At 47.7% G+C, this 11,230-nt stretch overlaps 1 protein-coding gene across 2 annotated transcripts in view; it reads left to right on the top strand.

The window, feature by feature from the left end:
* The first annotated feature begins 686 nt into the window (after positions 1 to 686).
* The window catches only part of snrpb2 (small nuclear ribonucleoprotein polypeptide B2), a 28,847-nt gene continuing 18,303 nt past the window's right edge, over positions 687 to 11,230 (top strand). Inside the window, exons 1-2 of one of the 2 annotated variants that reach the window (XM_070900488.1) lie at positions 687 to 790; positions 5,658 to 5,748. In XM_070900488.1, the coding sequence (XP_070756589.1) occupies positions 5,685 to 5,748 (64 nt within the window). In that variant the 5' untranslated portion in view covers positions 687 to 790; positions 5,658 to 5,684. Of the gene's footprint in view, positions 796 to 5,657; positions 5,749 to 11,230 lie in introns of both variants that reach the window. The other variant, XM_070900489.1, reaches the window with a different exon arrangement.

The following is an 11,230-nucleotide window of genomic DNA, read 5'->3' as shown; positions in this document are numbered from 1 at the left end:
CTCCACTTTTCCTCATCTCCTTTCTGTCTTTTGCTTTTGCCTCATTTTTGTTTCCCTCTGTCTCCCTGCATAGGTTCCCATCCCCCTGCAATATTAGTTTAACTCCTCCCCAACAGCACTAGCAAACACTCCCCCAAGGACATTGGTTCCCGACCTGCCCAGGTGCAGACCGCCCGGTTTGTACTGGTCCCACCTCCCCCAGAACCGGTTCCAATGCCCCAAGAATTTGAATCCCTCCCTGCTGCACCACTGCTCAAGCCATGTATTCATCTGCGCTATCTACTCTGACTAGCACGTGGCACTGGTAGCAATCCCGAGATAAATATTGGCCAGGACACCAGGGATAACTCTTCTTCGAAATACTGTCATAGGATCTTTTACATCCACCTGAGAGGGCAGACGAGGCCTCAGTTTAACATCTCATCCACACGACGGCACCTCCGACAGTGCAGCACTGCACTGAATTGTCAGCCTAGATTTATGTGCTAAAGTCCCTGGAGTGGAACTTGAACCCAGAACCTTTTGACTCAGAGGTGAGAGTGGTACCCACTGAGCCACAACTGACACTCCAAGGAGGGATGCAAAAACGTGACTGACCATGGCATGCGAGCTGGTGGATTGTGGGAACAGCAGTTGAGTGCATTGTCTGGCTTTGGCGCCAAGAGCGGGTCTGGGCTCAGCACCCTGATGATGTCATAAGCGCGCGCCGCTCGCTGCTGGCTGCGCAAGCCGGAGTGGGGAAAGATCGAGAAGCAGCCTGGCCTGGATCCGCGTGTGACCGGGTGGTGAGGTGAGGTGCAGGGCAGCGGAACGGCGCGGCAGCGGCCCCGCTTTGCGGGCCGTGTTTAGAGGCACCTTTTCCGCGGTTGCAGTCGGACGGGGTCTGTTTTACTGGCACACGTGAGCCGGAGTCAGGACACGGTCTGGGAACTCGGGAGAGCGGCTTCCCCTTGTACGGGAGGCCCGGCTACAGCGCGCAGTCAGACCGTCAGCAGCTTGAGCTGCCTCCCGGTGCGGATGAAGACAGGCAGCTGGTAACACTCGGGATCCAGACCTCTGGCTGTGTTCGACCCTCTCCAGAAGCAGCCCGTGTGTACAGGCACGGCGCCGTTTTGCAGTCATCCGCAAATTTGTACAAATGTTTAAAAACGCCAGATTTCAGTGTCAGCCGTGGCCCAGCGGCAGCAAATCTCGCTTCCCAGTCAGGGGTTCAAGCCAGGGATTTTAGCAATGTTCTGTCCAATTGCATCTATTGACATGAACAATATCGGTGCTTCAGCAGTCTTATCTACCTGATTGGTGATGTCAGGAGCTAACATGGGGGATGGTGAAAGAGAAATTAAGGCAACAAAAGGAAATCAAGCCTATTCCTGAATAAAATCTCTCGCCTGCTATCACAGTTACTGTGTTCCACTACATCACTGTACTTTTGAGGCAATAGAGTAGAGACATCATAGAGTAGGTCAACAGAGGAGGAAACCTAGAAACATAGAAAATAGGTGCAGGAGTGGGCCATTTGGTCCTTCTAGCCTGCACCGCCATTCAATGAGTTCATGGCTGAACATGCAACTTCAGTACCCCATTCCTGCTTTCTCGCCATACCCCTTGATCCCCCTAGTAATAAGGACTATATCTAACTTCTTTTCAAATATATTTAGTGAATTGGCCTCAACAACTTTCTGTGGTAGAGAATTCCACAGGTTCACCACTCTCTGGGTGAAGAAGTTTCTCCTCATCTCGGTCCTAAATGGCTTACCCCTTATCCTTAGACTGTGACCACTGGTTCTGGATTTCCCCAACATTGGGAACATTCTTCCTGCATCTAACCTGCCTAAACCTGTCAGAATTTTAAATGTTTCTATGAGATCCCCTCTCATTCTTCTGAACTCCAGTGAATACAAGCCCAGTTGATCTAGTCTTTCTTGATATGTCAGTCCTGCCATCCTGGGACTTAGTCTGGTGAACCTTCACTGCACTCCCTCAATAGCAAGAATGTCCTTCCTCAAGTTAGGAGACCAAAACTGTACACAATACTCCAGGTGTGGCCTCACCAAGGCCCTGTACAACTGTAGTAACACCTCCCTGCCCCGTACTCAAATCCCCTCGCTATAAAGGCCAACTTGCCATTTACTTTCTTAACCGCCTGCTGTACCTGCATGCCAACCTTCAATGACTGATGTACCATGACACCCAGGTCTCGTTGCACCTCCTCTTTTCCTAATCTGTCACCATTCAGATAATAGTCTGTCTCTTTTTATCACCAAAGTGGATAACCTCACATTTATCCACATTATACTTCATCTGCCATGCATTTGCCCACTCACCTAACCTATCCAAGTCACTCTGCAGCCTCATAGCATCCTCCTCTCAGCTCACACTGCCATCCAACTTAGTGTCATCCGCAAATTTGGAGATACTACATTTCATCCCCTCGTCTTAATCATTAATGTACAATGTAAACAGCTGGGGCCCCAGCACAGAACCTTGCAGTACCCCACTAGTCACTGCCTGCCATTCTGAAAAGCACCCATTTACTCCTACTCTTTGCTTCCTGTCTGCCAACCAGTTCTCAATCCACGTCAGCACACTACCCCCAATCCCATGTGCTTTAACTTTGCACATTAATCTCTTGTGTGGGACCTTGTCGAAAGCCTTCTGAAAGTCCAAATACACCACATCAACTGGTTCCCCCTTGTCCACTCTACTGGAAACATCCTCAAAAAATTCCAGAAGATTTGTCAAGCATGATTTCCCTTTCACAAATCCATGCTGACTTGGACCTATCATGTCACCTCTTTCCAAATGCACTGCTATGACATCCTTAATAATTGATTCCACCATTTTACTCACTACCGATGTCAGGCTGACCGGTCTATAATTCCCTGTTTTCTCTTCCTCCTTTTTTAAAAAGTGGGGCTACATTAGCTATCCTCCACTCCATAGGAACTGATCCAGAGTCTATGGAATGTTGGAAAATGACTGTCAATGCACCTGCTATTTCCAAGGCCACCTCCTTAAGTACTCTGGGATGCAGACCATCAGGCCCTGGGGATTTATCGGCCTTCAATCCCATCAATTTCCCCAACACAATTTCCCAACTAATAAGGATTTCCCTCAGTTCCTCCTCCTTACTAGACCCTCTGACCCCTTTTATATCCGGAAGGTTGCTTGTGTCCTTCTTAGTGAATACCGACTGAACCAAAGTGGTCTGCCATTTCTTTGTTCCCAGTTATGACTTCCCCTGATTCTGACTGCAGGGGACCTACGTTTGTCTTTACTAACCTTTTTCTCTTTACATATCTATAGAAGCTTTTGCAGTCCATTTTAATGTTCCCTGCAAGCTTCCTCTCGTACTCTATTTTCCCTGCCCTAATCAAACCCTTTGTCCTCCTCTGCTGAGTTCTAAATTTCTCCCAGTCCCTGGGTTCGCTGCTATTTCTGGCCAATTTGTATGCCATTTCCTTGGCTTTAATACTATCCCTGATTTCCCTTGATAGCCATGGTTGAGCCACCTTCCCTTTTTTATTTTTACGCCAGACAAGGATGTACAATTGTTGTAGTTCATCCATGCGGTCTCTAAATGTCTGCCATTGCCCATCCACTGTCAATCCCTTAAGTATCATTCGCCAATCTATCCTAGCCAATTCACGCTTCATACCTTCAAAGTTACCCTTCTTTAAGTTCTGGACCATGGTCTCTGAATTAACTGTTTCATTCTCCATCCTAATGCAGAATTCCACCATATTATGGTCGCTCTTCCCCAAGGGGCCTCGCACAATGAGATTGCTAATTAATCCCCTCTCATTACACAACACCCAGTCTAAGATGGCCTCCCCCCAGTTGGTTCCTCGACATATTGGTCTAGAAAACCATCCCTTATGCACTCCAGGAAATCCTCCTCCACCGTATTGTTTCCAGTTTGGTTAGCCCAATCTATATGCATATTAAAGTCACCCATGATAACTGCTGCACCTTTATTGCATGCACCCCTAATTTCCTGTTTGCCCTCCCCAACATCACTACTACTTGTTTGGAGGTCTGTACACAACTCCCACTAGTGTTTTCTGCCCTTTGGTATTCCGTAGCTCCACCCATACCGATAGGAAATGTGGCTGGGATTATGCTTGGGCACATTCAGTACTATTAGTGGAGTTCTAGAAGTAAAACAAAAGCCTGAGATGAATGGCGAGGTCAGGAGAGAACTGATTTTGTTCCAACAACAACTTACATTTATAGTGTTTTAATGTAGAGAAATGTCCCGTGGCACTTTGCAGAGGTAGTGAGAAATAAAATGGATGCTGAGCCAAAGGAGCTATTAGGAAAAGGAGGGTTTTGGAGGAGGAAAGCATGGTGGAGGAGAGTGGGTAGTTAATTATAGTGTATAAGGCTATCCTCTCTCATTATGGCTATAAGAATGGCTGCCAATGGTAAGGCTGAAGGAGGAGGGATGCTCGAAAGATCAGAGTTAGAGCAATAGAGTTGTCGGGCTGGAGGAAGCTAGAGATGAAGAAGGGCAAGGCTATGAAGGGATTTAAACACGAGAATTTTAAAGTGGAATTGGTGATAGGTGAGCAGGACTTGGTACCCGATAGGATACAGGGAGCATAGTTTTGGATAAGCTCGAGTTTAGTGTGGAGATTGACCAGGAGAGCATTGAAATAGTAGAGTTTGATGTGGATGAGGATTTCAGTGGTAGGTGGACAAGCATTTCAGTGGTAGATGGGCAGAGGTGAGCAGTGTATCAAAGGTGGAGGCAGACATTATTTGTGATGGAGGTGGCTTCAAGCTTTACAGTTTAACACGAAGAAATTGTGGCGCAACCATGATTGGATAGCAAACAAACAACTTGACGTGTGCGGTGGAAAGTTCGAGGGAGATAATAGAGAGGTAGAGCTGGGTGTTGTCAGCATACATGTGGAAGATAACCCCATAATCTGAGGGCAGCGTATAAATGAGAGAGGAAAGACACGGGCTGCTATGTGGTTGACTGCAGAGGTAACGGTGTGGTGAGAAACCACTTGTGGAGATGCTCATGTATGTTAGATTGGTCAAGAGTGGAATCTCACTAAGCTGGACAGTGGAGGAGAGGCATTGGAGGAAATGGTGTGGTCAAAGGCTGCAGGGAGGACCAGGAGACATAGTGTACCAAGGTCACAGTAAGCGAGGAAAGCATTTGTGACTTTGGTTAGGTTTGTTTCACTGCTGAGGCAGGGTTGGAAACCTGATTGGAGAGATTCAAACTTGGAGTTGCTGAAAAGATGGGCATGCATTTAGGAAGAAAAAACATGTTCAAGGACTTTGGAGAAGAAAGGAAGTTGGACTTGGGGCTGTAGAGGACTTGAGGATGGATTTATTTGAGTAGGGGTGATGCTGGTGGGTTTTAAGGGAGGGGGACAGTACCTAAGGAGAGAGAACCACTTTTCAATATCAGCTCGCGTGGGGACCAGGAAGGGAAGTTGAGTTGTTGATGGGAGAGAAACCAGAGAATGATGTGGGTTAGGGCAGGCTGAGCCTGCAGGAAGTTTGGCTTGAGGGGTGGATGGGGGTGGTTGGAGGAGGAGGGGAGGGGCTGATGCAGCTGAATGGATATTTTCTGTTGTGATAATTAGTTGACATTGTAGTTTCTTAATTTTTTAAATTTTCTTTTTAAACTTAAGCTTTGGATTAACTTGAAGACACGAGCAATGGATATCCGACCGAATCAGACAATTTACATTAACAACATCAATGATAAAATTAAAAAGGAAGGTAAGTGGTTATTGTTATGTCTCAAATAAAGCAATGTGACTGAGTACCTCAATGTAGACTTGAGTAAGTGTACTTGGTCTCTTTTTATTCTAACTCCAGAGTGCCGGCACAGCATAGGAGGCCTGCTTATTTATATGCAGTGCTCCCAAGGGATGCTGGGATCCCTTGGGACTCCAACAGATGCGCCCTCTGGTGGCGGTAGAATGCAGGTTACAAGCTGTTGCATACATAACATCACTCTTTTCCCCCGCCCCCCAAAAAAAGTCAATAGTACACTTATTTACAGGGTGAGACGATCTGGGGCTTTCCGCTCCCGAGTTGATCGTCTCGGTACAAACGCAGGTGCAGGTGAGTTGCTTGGGCCTTCGCTGGGCTGCTGGAGATGATGAATTCAGCTTCGTGGTCAACCGTGATGTCGGTTGCCACTTGTGTGTGTATAGGAGGGTCGAAGTTGGTGGTGTCCTCCTCGGGTTGCTCGTGGCAGTTTGGTTTGGTCCAAATGCTTTCTGCAAGTTAGTCCATTTGCAAGTTTGACCTCAAACACCCTACTCCCTTCTTTGGCTACGACCGTGCCAGCAAGCCATTTGGGACCATGTCCATAGTTGAATACAAATACAGGGTCATTGACTTCAATATCGCATGACAAATTTGCGCGATCATGGTACATGCTTTGTTGATACTGCCTGCCCTCAACATGATCATGGAGATCAGGGTGGACTAGAGAGAGCCTTGTCTTGATTGCCCTTTTCATGAGCAGTTCGGCGGGGGAACCCCGGTGAGCGAGTGAGGTCTTGTGCGGTAGCTGAGCAGGACTCGGGACAGGCGGGTCTGCAGGGAACCTTCCGACACACGTTTCAAGCTTTGTTTGATGGTTTGGACTGCCCGTTCTGCCTGGCCGTTAGATGCGGGCTTGAATGGGGCAGATGAGACGTGCTTGATCCCATTGTGGGTCATGAATTCCTGGAATTCAGCACTGGTGAAGCAGGGCCCATTGTCGCTGACAAGGACATCAGGTAGGCCGTGCATGGCAAACATGGTTCGTAGGCTTTCGATGGTGGCAGTGGACATGCTTATAGACATTATTACACTCTCAATCCATTTTGAATAAGCATCCACAACAACCAAAAACATTTTGCCTAGAAACGGGCCAGCAAAGTCAATGTGGATCCTAGACCACGGTTTGGAGGGCCATGACCACAAACTTAATGGTGACTCAGAGTAAATGTTGCATTGGCGCACGCAAGACTCTAAATCTGAGTCGATGCCGGGCCACCACACATGGGATCTGGCTATAGCTTTCATCATTACTATGCCTGGGTGGGTACTGTGTAGGTCGCGAATGAACGTTTCCCTGCCTTTCTTAGGCAAAACCACGCGATTACCCCACAAAAGATAGTCCTGCCTGTGTGGACATTTTGTCTTTGCGCCGCTGGAACTGCTTGATCTCTTCATGCATCTTCACAGGGACGCTGGACCAGCTCCCATGGAGGACACAGTTTTTTTTTTATAAGGGACAGTAAAGGATCCTGGCTGGTCCAGGTCCTGATCTGGTGGCCCGTAACGGGTGACTTTTCGTTTTCAAATGCATCCACCACCAAGAGCAAGTCTGCAGGCTGTGCTATTTCCACCCCGGTGGTGGGCAGTGGTAGCCGACTGAGAGCATCAGCACAGTTCTCTGTGCCTGGCCTGTGGCGAATTACATAGTTATATGCAGACAGCGTGAGTGCCCATCTTTGGATGCGAGCAGAGGCATTGGTATTAATACCTTTGCTCTCTCAGAATAGCGATGAGCAGTTTATGGTCGGTTTCTAACTCAAACTTAAGCCCAAACAGATTCTGGTGCATTTTTTTCACCCCGTAAACACATGCCAGAGCTGCTTTTTCAATCATGCTGTAGGCCCTTTCGGCCTTGGACAAACTTCTGGACGCATAAGCGACCGGTTGCAATGTTCCCGATTCGTTTACTTGTTGTAATACACACCCGACCCCATACGAAGACGCATCGCAAGCTAGCGCTAAATGTTTACATGGGTCATCCAGAACAAACAGTTTGTTGGAACATAACAAATTTCTGGCTTTCTCAAAAGCAGTCTCTTGTGATTTCCCCCAAACCCAGTCATCTCCCTTGTGTAGCAACACATGTAGAGGTTCTAGCAAGGTGCTTAACCCAGGTAGGAAATTACCAAAATAATTGACGAGTCCCAGGAACGACTGCAGCTCCGTCACGTTCTGTGGTCTCGGCGCGTTCTTGATGGACTCCGCCTTTGCGTCGGTGGGTCTGATGCCGTCTGCAGCGATTCTTCTCCCTAAGAACTCGACCTCTGACGCCAGGAAAACACACTTCTAGCGTTTCAACCTGAGTTTCACACGATCTAGCCGACTTAGAACCTCTTTCAGGTTCTGCAAGTGTTCGATGATGTCCCGACCCGTGATCAATATGTCGTCCTGGAAAACCACGGTGCGCGGAACCGACTTTAGCAGACTCTCCATGTTCCTTTGAAAAATAGCCGCGGCCGATCGAATCCCAAACGGGCATCTATTGTAGATGAACAAACCTTTGTGTGTGTTGATGCAGGTGAGGCTTTTCGAAAATTCCGCCAGCTCCTGCGTCATGTAGGCCAAGGTCAGGTCCAACTTGGTGAACGTCTTGCCTCCTGCCAGCATCGCAAATAGGTAGTTTGTCTTTGGTAGCGGGTACTGGTCCTGCAGCGAAAAATGGTTAATCGTTACTTTATAGTCCCCACAAATTCTGACCGTGTCATCGCCCTTGAGAACCGGAACAATCAGACTGGCCCACTCATTGAACTCAACTGGCGCGATGATGCCCTCTCTTGCAGCCTGTCCAGCTCGATCTCCACTTTCTCTCGCATCATGTATGGCACCGCACGTGCCTTGTGGTAGATGGGTCGTGTACCGGGAACCAAGTGGATCTGCACCTTTGCCCCAGAGAAATTTCCGATGCCTGGCTCAAACAACGATGGGAACTTGCTCAAAACCTGGGCACGTGAGGCGTCGTCAACTGACAAAAGCGCTCGGATGTCATCCCAGTTTCAGCGGATTTTTCCCAGCCAGCTTCTGCCGAACAATGTGGGGCCATTTCCTGGTACAATCCATAGTGGTAGTTCGTGCACCGCTCCATCATAGGAGACTTTTACTGCTGCACTGCCAATTACAGTAATCAGCTCTTTAGTGTAAGTTCTCAGCTTGGTATGAATAGGGATTAGCTTGGGCCTTTGTGCCTTGTTGCACCACTGCCTCTCGAAGGCCTTTTTGCTCATGATAGACTACCTCGCACCCGTGTCCAATTCCATGGATACTGGAATTCCGTTCAGTTCAACTTTTAACATGATTGGACATTTCGTGGTGAAGGTGTGTACCTCTTACACTGATGCCTCCTCGGTTCAAGTCTCTAGTTCAGTTCGATCTGCCATGGATTGGTCTTCCTCTGCAACGTGGTGGTTTGCAGCTTGTCTGCACATTTGCTGGAGGTGTCCCATTGTTCCACAGCCTTTGCACGCATAGTGTTTGAAGCGGCATTGATGGGCTCAATGATCACCTCCGCAGCGCCAACAAGGTGTTAATTGCCTCGCATTCTCACGATGGCAGATTCTGAGTCATCTGAGGTCGTGCAGCTGCAGGCTTGTACGTTCTGCCATATGCATTCCTGCCTGAAAATGACGTTACTTTGTGTACAGTACTTGCCGATGCATCTTTATGCTGCAAAATTTGTTTGGTGTTATCGTTGGTGGACATAAATGCCTGGGCTATTGTTATGGCTTTGCTCAGGTTCGGTGTTTCAATAATCAATAATTTGCGAAGGATAACCTCATGGCCAATGCCAAGCACAAAAAAGTCTCTTGGCACTTGCTCCAGGAATCCACCGAATTCGCATTGTCCTGCAAAGCGCCTTAGTTCGGCGACGTAGCTCGTCACTTCCTGGCCTTCAGACCGTTGACATGTATAAAATCGATACCTTGCCATCAGAACGCGTTTCTTCGGATTTAGGTGCTCCCGGACCAGCATACACAGTTCTTCATACAATTTGGTTGTTGGTTTCACCGCAGCAAGAAGATTCTTCATGAGGACATAGGTTGTTGCCCTGCAGACGGTGAGGAGGATCGCCCTTCGTTTGACAGCGTTCTCATTCCCTTCCAGCTCGTTGGCCACGAAGTATTGGTCGAGTCGCTCCATGAAGGCTTTCCAATCGTCGCCTTCTGAGAATTTCTCCAGGGTACTAATAGTTCTCTGCATTTTCGCATGATGGTTCGTTATCTATTACTCGTCGCCAGTTATGTCTCAGATAAAGCAATGTGACTGAGTACCGTAGACTTGAGTAAGTGTGACCTTAGTCTCTTTATTCTGACTCCAGAGTGTCGGCACAGCATGGGAGGCCTGCTTCTATGTAGTGCTCCCAAGGGATGCTGGGATCCCTTGGGACTCCAACAGATGCGTCCTCTGGTGGCGATAGAATGCTGGTTATAAGGTGTTGCATACATAACAGTTATGAAGCTTTCTTCCATAGTCCAACATACTGATCTGTTGATCTCATCATTGCATGTGTATTATTTAAAGAGGGATATTCTTTCATTGGAGGCAGTTCAGAGAAGGTTCACGAAGTTGATTCCTGAGATGAAGGGGTTGTCATATGAAGAAAGGTTGAGCAGTTTGCACCTATAACTCATTGGAGTTTAGAAGAATGAGAGGTGATCTTATTGAAACTTATAAGATTCTGAGGCGGCGTGACAGGGTAGATGCAGAGAGGATGTTTCCACTCGTGGAAGAATCTAGAACTAGGGGCCCATTTGAAACTGAAATGAGGAAATTTTTCTAAGGGTCATGAATCTTTGGAATTCTCTGCTCTAGAAAGCTGTGGAGGCTGGGTCATTGAATGTATTTAAGGTGGAAATAGACAGATTTTTGAGCAATAAGAGAGTCAAGGGTTATGGGGAGCGGGCAGGCAAGTGGAGCTGAGGCCAGGATCAGATCAGCCATGATCTTATTGAAGGGCGGAGCAGGCACGAGGGGCCGTATGGCCTACTCCTACTCCTTATGATATTTGTACGGCAAGTGATGTGGCACAACAAAGATGACTGAAAATCATGGGGCTGTAGTGGAGTATTTAAAATAAACACTCAACACCAGGTCTGGGTTCGAAGGTTCAAGTATTCTTTATTTTGCACCGGTGGAGAACCTGCCTGCTGGCTTGTCTATAAGCCAGGCTTCTCCAATGATACAAAGTTCCAAGCAACCTTTTATACACTTAACGATGCATGTTGACCTCGTGCACTGCCCTCCTATGCCATTTAATTGGCCCAAAGCCTGCGTGCACAATTGCTGCTTGACTAATTCCGTTTCGCATTACACAATCATCCGTCTATGTTTCATAACAGATGGAGTTTCTCCAACGTGTCACTTTTGATTCCGTGCCCTGTTTATCTGGGCCTCCTGTGGTTCAACAGTTTGGCTATTTGTAATTGTCCTC

The sequence above is a fragment of the Pristiophorus japonicus genome, chromosome 15, assembly GCF_044704955.1.
Source record: "Pristiophorus japonicus isolate sPriJap1 chromosome 15, sPriJap1.hap1, whole genome shotgun sequence".
NCBI lineage: Eukaryota > Metazoa > Chordata > Chondrichthyes > Pristiophoridae > Pristiophorus > Pristiophorus japonicus.
This window is presented reverse-complemented; position numbering and strand designations above follow the sequence as displayed.